Source organism: Heliconius melpomene, chromosome 17 (genome assembly GCF_056956725.1).
Source record: "Heliconius melpomene rosina isolate 202511_hmr_F chromosome 17, ASM5695672v1, whole genome shotgun sequence".
Lineage (NCBI taxonomy): Eukaryota > Metazoa > Arthropoda > Insecta > Lepidoptera > Nymphalidae > Heliconius > Heliconius melpomene.
The window spans coordinates 6,079,918-6,088,726 of NC_140405.1; the positions used below are offsets into that span (position 1 = coordinate 6,079,918).

General features: G+C 29.8%; 1 protein-coding gene across 1 annotated transcript; it reads right to left on the reverse strand.

Annotated features, from left to right (window-relative positions):
• Window positions 1-224: 224 nt before the first annotated feature.
• Window positions 225-8,538, reverse strand: ocm (over compensating males). Its single transcript, XM_085200458.1, has 5 exons — window positions 8,234-8,538; window positions 3,265-7,301; window positions 3,064-3,184; window positions 2,430-2,558; window positions 225-1,516 (listed from the first exon to the last, which is right to left on the reverse strand). The coding sequence occupies exons 2-5, from the start codon at window positions 7,284-7,286 to the stop codon at window positions 1,328-1,330; spliced, it is 4,461 nt and encodes a 1,486-aa protein (XP_085056584.1). The 5' UTR covers window positions 7,287-7,301; window positions 8,234-8,538; the 3' UTR covers window positions 225-1,327.
• Between the last annotated feature and the right edge of the window lie 271 nt (window positions 8,539-8,809).

Here is an 8,809-nt window from a genome sequence, read left to right on the forward strand (position 1 = left end):
TTTCCTTCAAAAATTAACTAGAAAAGAATACTTCAAGTACTTTTTTCAATGTGTAAACCGTACTTTTTTTTTAGTTATGTTCAATTTTGATAATGATTTTTGGACACGAGAAAATAAGAGTTGCTAATGATCAATTATTCAAAATTATTCTTTTAATATAAAAAAAAAGATATAATTTATTTAAACTAAATTTTACAAAATTTAAAGATAATAAAAATGAGCAATTAAATAAAAATATATTTATTATAAATGACGTTTCAAAACTTAGCATTAGAAAAGTATTTCGTCATCTATAAAATTACAGCAATTTACAAGATACAAGTGTAGCATAAGAAAATACAAACGACAATGTTTCATATTTAACTATCATAAACATTTTAATAATATAATGAAACAAGTATAGTTAGGTACTAGATGCTAGTTTTTATTTTTTTATTACACCCATACACAACGAACGTAGTAAGTACTTACTTATAACACAAGTTAATAAATTACAATAATTGCTTTTATACATTTAAACAGCTCAGAATCATGACGCCTCATGCTACCAGTGAAGTTAAAACGTAATATTTCTACGAATCCGAAAAAATATTACTTATCTAAATATATTATTCTTGATATCGGCGCTTTGAAATCTGAACCAACAACTTAACGCATGAATACGATAAGGATAGTGCCTATACAACTATGTTGTGAAACTAAAGTAAAAGTAATATCACAGATCCTGCTGGATATTTACGAAATAATCAGTTTAAAATGAATTTGTGGAAAATTCATTTGTATTTGAACTGATATTCCAATCAAAAACTCTCTTCACTATTTTTGCAAATTGCACACCCAACCCTGTTCCAATAGTACAAAATAATCTATATATGCTATATGTACATGTAATGTTTATCCTAAAATAATCCAGTCTACATATCGCCGGCTTAGAGTATTAGGTACACCAGCTAATTATTATTTTTTAGTTTTTTCGTTATGTACAGTTTTCTACCATTCGAAAATGTAAAAAATAAATACAAACTGACCTTTACGACCTTTTTATATAATACAGAAAACAAATCAATTATTTTGACACTATGTAAACCCTCTGATATATAGGTATATACCTCATAGTTCTTTTTAAAAACATTTTTGTTTATCCAAAGAATTTGTTCCATAAACTGTTAGCAGGTTTACATTCTAAGCCTTATGTACTTAATAAGCACATATTTATACATTCAGTAGCGTAATAACAGACTTAAACATAAAAAATGTTTGAGATCATATTTCAGTTTAATGCAACTAGTATTTGCAATATAAAAAACTGACATCAGCTGCGAATCTATTATAAATGTTCGGCGTCAGATTTAATGCTATTAAGTTGTTCTATCAATGTTTGTCGTGTTCCATCTGTTGTTTTGGAAAACGATTCAATGATTTCTGCTTTTTTCGCAAATGCTTTTTCTAAAAGAAAAAAGTTTTCGTCGTTCAACGTTTGGCTGGTTTCCTCTATTTCATCTATTTCTATGCTATCCTGAAACATTTAAAATTTGATCATGGTTTGTATAGTATTTTAAGGAATATTAAATAAACAATATTTTAACTAAATTTGAAGCCAGTCGTGGCGCAGGGGCAAAAAGTGTGACTGTAAAAGCGACTGGTTTTGGGCTTGATCCCCACACGAAGAAATGAAATATTTATTTAAATCTATATTTCCATTTCTTCGCTCTGGTGTCGAGGTAAAGCGCGGCGTTGAGATCCGCCACTCAACACGCAGTGCCTCCAGAATTTGGAAAGTGGGTAACAGAGTGTCTTAACACTAGGTTCTCTGCCTACCCTGCTGTGTGCGGGATACAGCGAGAAGCTAATTTATTATTTTAACTAGATATAATGAAATAAATAAACTATTTGATTTGAAAATCCGTTTGCCTTTACTTAGAACCTATTCCGCTGGTATCGACGGACGACGCAATACGCAGTCTTTTCTTTTAAGATCCACGCTGTGTATGTCCTGCACATGACAAGACATGCAGAAGGAACCTAGGAACCTAGTACAACGGCCTCTTCCGTTTCTATTTTTCTTGTTCAAATAGAAATTTATGAAGTAATTTTTTTTAAGCTTCATGCTGTATCCTACACATAGCTGGATAGTCAGAGAGAATCTAGTCTTAAGATATTCCGTTCCCATTAAAACACTTCCGTTTCCCCACTTTTCACCGAATTCTGGTGGCGAAACTCAAACCCGACCTTTTCCTTGTTACCAGAACGAAGAAATTAAAACATTTAATATTTAATTTCCTCAAGTGGGAATCGAACCCACGACCTGCCGCGTTAACAGTCGCACTTGTGCAAAGGCACAAGTTTGTCTGCGCCACGACCGGCCACAAATAAATTCATGACGATTTTAATAATAAGAAATGTTAACTATGAATTTATAAAATACAAACCTTACTATTGCCGTCAATAGTTTCACTTTCGTTTTCTTCTGAACATTTTGAAGCGGAGCTTAATTTTTTTATAGATTTCAGTCTCTCTATCAAATTATGTTTGTTTACTAAGCCTTTTCGAGTTAAAACCTGAAAATGATTAAAATTATTATTATTAACCATTTAATTTAATGATTGTAAATGATACATAATATGTCTTACATTAGAATCAAGAGTATGTATGTTTGTACCTACTACACTACCCGCTACTTTATCGTATCTATTACATTCAAAACAGTGTTTAAAATCAATATGTCAGGATTTTTACATCAATTTTTAACTTTTTACATCAGTTTTACGCCGCTAAGTATGTTTGCATTTCTTTCTTCGTTCTAGACATCTAAGTAAACATTAAATCAGCTTCACGGCAGAGGGAACCTAGTGTAATACTACGTTCCCCACTTTTTCGCTTCGAAAACGAGGCCAAGCGCGGCGCTGAGTTCCGCCAGTTAACACAGAGATTGGGAAATGGAAGTGTAATTATCAATAGTAAAGGAGTATCTTAACACTTAAAATAAGGTACCCAAAAAAAGATATTATTTATAGCAGTATATGAAAATATACTGTATCACATTAAATCCTGTTTAATACTTACATATTGTGAATTTAAATTTATAGACTGCAATTTTTTGCCAATTTCTGCATCAGATGTAGATTCAACGACGTCCCAATGTATACGAATATATTTTGGTACATAAACTTTTCTGGCTAACACTCTGAAAAGTTGTTTAATATTAAAAATAATGTAAAGAAAAAGAAAAGTACCTATATTATTTATAACCCATATAAAACTTACTGATTAATTTTATTAAAAGCTTCTTCTTTGGCATAAAAGTCTGTATATGTAAAACCTGGAAATTCAAAGCTTAACTGATTGTCTGCATTCTGTCTTCCCGGAATCGATCCAAGATTTGGAATATTTTTGGAAACAATCCATACTTCCTTCCAGGAATTTTCTTCAGTATTTATTTCCCTATCATCTTCATCATCCGATATAAGTAAAACATCGGTCTTAGGTGGGACATAAATATCAGTTTTTGAAAGAAAATTTTCAATATCCAAAGTACTTTCGCAATTAGTTTCATCTTCAATTCCTGGCTGTGAAATAGATGATAGTCCGTTTTCTAAAGATCTTTTGTTTATTTCTTCTGGTTTCAAAATGAACATACCTCTCTCGAATTTTCGTTTTTGAGTTAGAGGTGCGGATGCAATATTACAAGTTTTGTTTTGAGACGTAATTTTTTGTACGATTTTTTTAGGCATAATCACAGTTTTACATATTTGTGATAGACTTTTTAATTTGTTATATTTGTGGACGCCTTGATTTAAATTTGAGTGCCTTTTATTAATAATCAAAGATTTGTTCAATACCAAAGGTTTTTTTATGATACCCAGCCGAAAATTATTAGATTTTTGTATTCTTATAGGCTTTAGCAATTTAGGCGATTTTTCTGTTGATACATTTGGTTGCGTATGTTTGTCATCTAAACTATTAACAGTTAATTCAGTAGAGCTGGCCCCACGAGTTTCACGTATTGTTTTGAAATTACTGTCAAAGGCAATCATCATCTTTTCATCATTTACTTTAGAAGATGGTATATATAATAATGGATTATCAATAACTTTAAAATTATCAATTTTATTGGTTGTTATCCACGTGCCTCGTGTGCATTGCACTTGTTTCTTATCATTTTTAGTTTTTACAGTTTCTATACCTAAGGAATCATCTTTGTCATATGGACCAATGAAAACATAATTATTTTGAGTACTGGGTATGGCATAGATTCCAAATTGAGGATCGTTAGTGTTACATTGTTGCGATGAAAGTCTAACAGTTTTACCTAATCGCTTAGCAACGGTTGTTGCATTAATAAGGTTTTCATATTTTACAAAAAATCCTTTCTTGAAAAATTGAATTTCCGAAAAATCATTTTCTATTGTCATTAAAAACCATTTAGATTGTTTAGAACTCATTTCTGGTTCTTCATTAGTAAATTGCATGAATTCACTTTTATGTCTTTTTTTATTAGCAGTAGGTACAATTACACAATCAGGATCTGCAATATACTTACTTTCAGACATTTCTTGAGTCTTAGGTATTTCCTTAAATTTTTTGTTTAGTTCTTTTGAATCTATTGTATTTTCCTTTTCTATTATATTTTCATTAACCTTTGTTACGGAACCAATAAGTTCCCAACAAAACGATAATCCATATAATATATAAAAATTATCTTTTGTTTCTGTAGCGTTTGTAAGTAAATTTTTAATTGTATCAGGGTATTTATCTAGATCAGACAAAGCAATATCGCTTATGTCAATACAATTATTAAAATACTCATTTTGTTTATTTACTGCCATAAAAATACGAAAAGGCGTTTGTTTAGATATAAGAAATAGATTTTTTCTATCTCTATACCTACTAAGTATAAAATTCCAAGGATATAACGCAATTTTACCATATTTGGGAGGATGTAGACCTGTTTTGATTGGATCAACAACTGTTTGATCTTTATAAAATTTATAATTAGACTCAAGCCATGAAACTAATGATTCCTTATTTGGTGTTCGTTTCACAATAGGTGCTATTTTTTCTAATGGTTTATCATTATTGTCTACGAATCCTTGTGAGCTCTGACCAATTACGGTACTTAATAAATCATTTAAACTTGGCGATGCATCTACAAAGTCAACATTCCGTGAATCTTCTCCATCTGAATAGGACGCATTGCATTTTTCCATCAAAGACGTCATCTTTTTATGTAATTTTTCGTCATTTCTTTCCATATCTAAAATCTTTTGATTTGTAGCCTGATAATATTTTTCACTATACTTTCTCCCTTCATAACACAATGTTCTAGCACACTCAAGCGATTCGTAGATTTCCGAACATGTATATTCTAACGGCATCGACACTGTATGCGACATTAACATTTCTTTGTTGTCTCGAGTAATACGTAGCTCTTGCCTAGCTCTTAAGTTTGCTTTTATACTATTAGTTGTTGTTGCGTCACTTAAGTTTATATTTTCAATATTTTTTTCACTTTTATCCATAATATTTGAAACATTCATAATATTTGGTACATTAAGTGCACCTGAATAATGGAATTCTGTAAACCTGCCCTTACAAAAACACTTGTATAATTTGTGAACCATACACCAAGGTTCTATATTTTTTAAGTCTAATTTTTTGCACACCACTGATAATTTTTTTTTCTTGGGATCAATAGCTCTCAGTTGCATATTACTATAAAACTCGGCATATTTTTTTGACGTTTTCCAGTTGCGCCGTTGTGATTTTAATAAAATACTTTTTTCATTAGTAACTATAACAGTCTGGTGAAATTTGTGTTCCTCTTTTGCCAAAGTTTGTCCTAATTTCTTGTTGAAATTCATTAGATCTGGTATTATATCCGAGCAATCATCAAATGAATCATTAATTTTGTACCTTGAGAAGTCACATTTGCATTTAAACATGCATTCAATTTTGCCACAATGTCTTTTAAATATATATGAAGATTTTAATGACTCGCAGACGCATCCTAGGCGACAATGATCATTTAAACAAGTTATATTGTTTGTAGTATTAGACGAGTCCTCTATTGTAATAACAGTCACATCAAGCCTGTCTAGTTCTCCAAATTTTCGCTTACCTTTATCCCTTATTTGATTTATGCTGCTCGAATAACATGTCTTCTTCAGATCAGCAACATCTCTGTGATCATCTGACCCTGAATACATATCGTCTTGTTTTAGACTAATTTCTACTGAATCTAAAATTTTATTCATGATAGTACAGACCTCTGATGTAATCATTAATTCATCTTCTGTGTCATGATATTCATCAGTACAACTTTTTATTTGCTGTTCTTTATCACTATCCTCACGCATAAGGATTCTATGTTGAAAGCATTTATAATCAAGGCCGAAGGTGATGTTACAATTTTCTGTAACTTGAACAGGTGTTCCATTTTTTAAGGTACCCACAACCGAAACCGAAAAATCAGCCCAATTTTTTGATATTACGCCTTCGGCAGGCAATAACAACGTATGATGTATAAAAGTATTAATTGCAGGAGCCAGTGGTTTTCCAAACGACGGTTGAATATCAAGAGCCAGTTTAGGTAAAGTAACTAAATTCATATCACCAAACTGGTACTGTTGGTATGAAATATCTAGACGTTTTTTCTTTGATAACGGCCCAGGTTTAAAATGAACATCTAAGGAATTTTGCAACAGCCTTCGTTTTCTAGACAAAATTTCTGGTTTTATCATAGTTTCACTTATATTACAATTTATTTTTGCAATATCGTATTTGCAAATAAATTTATTTTTGCCACCTTTACTACCGTTAACTTGAATGGATCTGTTATTCCAAAGAACATATTGGGAAGAAAACCTATGTTCTTCGGGATTGATATTCATTATCATTTGCCATGATAACCTTGAAATAGGGGCAGGTGCCTCTAATATATTTTTAGCGAGTTCTTTTGTCTTTTCGTCCTTTGTGGTACCAACTCTTATTTTACGTAAAAGTAAAGATTTTTGCCGCTCTAAATCAGCTGGCAAGTAAGTGTACACATCAGATTCAAGTAATTTTCTAATGTCTTTAACTGTTTTAACTTTTGTACTAATTCTTTTCTTTGGCACATATTGCTTATCACTTCTAGGTACAAAATTGCAATCATTTGTAGTAGTATTAATAAATGTATTTTTAATTGGTACAGCAGGTACAATATTAAAAATGTCTTTAAGGTTATTTTTTAAAGTATTTTTCGAACGGATTATATTTGACACGAATACTTTGTTTGGAGTCTCCATTGTCAATATTAAAAACTGTAACAAATAAAATCAAGATTGAAATATTACAAATCGTATAGCTAAACTAAAATTAACTATAATAATACAAAGAAGCAATTTTTCGGATAATAAAATTACGTAACAATTTAAATGATAAAGAAAATTAAACAGAATCTTGTATATTATTAAGTATTTATACCCAAGTAACTAGATAAATTATATTAATGTTTAAAAAACGTTTTCATCTGAGAATGTCTACTACTATTTTGTTTTGATTGATATTATTATACGTACATATACAATATACACAATACATACGACAATATAATTGTGTATTAAATGTAATAACATATAAATGCGTGTTATAACCTCTTAAGCTATTATTGCAGATAATATTATATTTATCACCCTATAGCTAGATTAGCCAAAACTTGTTACTAAGGACGCGTCTTTCAAAATTTAATGTATACAAAAGACAATTATAAGTATATTTTAAATATACATATAAAAACTATAAGAAATAAAATACAACACACATGTTTATTACAGTATAAACCCTCAACTATAAAAAAGAAAATGTAACACTAACAACGTATACGTAATATCGTGGCAAATGTTGTGATAAGTGTTGCTACAGCCTAAAGAAAAACTACCAAATCCCTTAGTAGTTTAAATTATAAATAACATTTCTCACTCTGGCAACATTTTATAAATTTTATCACACAAGTAATTGTATATTATTGTTATAGTATATTCATTTTAATAATTACGTACGTTTTTAAATTTGTCATCACACATTTTATACTTAATATATGAATATATAGTAGACACATATGAAACACGAATCAAAATTAAACCTCAAATTTACCTAATTTATCATATTAAATATTTTTTATTAGATGTTTGTTGTAATCGTTTATCGAGTATCGCGATAACAAAATACTCCATATAAAGTAAATAATACGTACCTTACGTATTATAAGTTACTATAACGCTAATAAATTCAGTTTATACTAAGTAAATACGGAGGTCACGTGGCCTCATATTAAAATGGCTGCAAAATTTCATAAGCACCCACAGCAACGTCACTAAATTAATCCGCTTTCATCCTCGTTAGGAATGGAGATATAACATAACTTTTACGATTTTTGCCCAAATCTCGTATTCACATTTATTAAAAACCTTATATTGTGAGAATTATAAATAATTTTACGTTAATTCTGGTCCACAGATAGTAGTGCACAGATAGTACAATTTTTATTTACGACAACCACTTTTCAATCATCCATTACAGATATACTAATGAAATCATAGACTATACACAAAAAATATCAATTAAGTTTCAGGTTAAGCTGAGAATTTTTAAAAGTAAAAATAAATATTTTTTACATTTAACTAGGTATCAATATTATTATTTCAGTTAAATGTAAAAACAATGTAAAGTAATTTTATTATCAACTTTTATACATTTTATGAAAATATAAAAATTATTGACTTGGTTTTTTCGATATATTTTCATACTTTATACTAACATTTATTCTGAT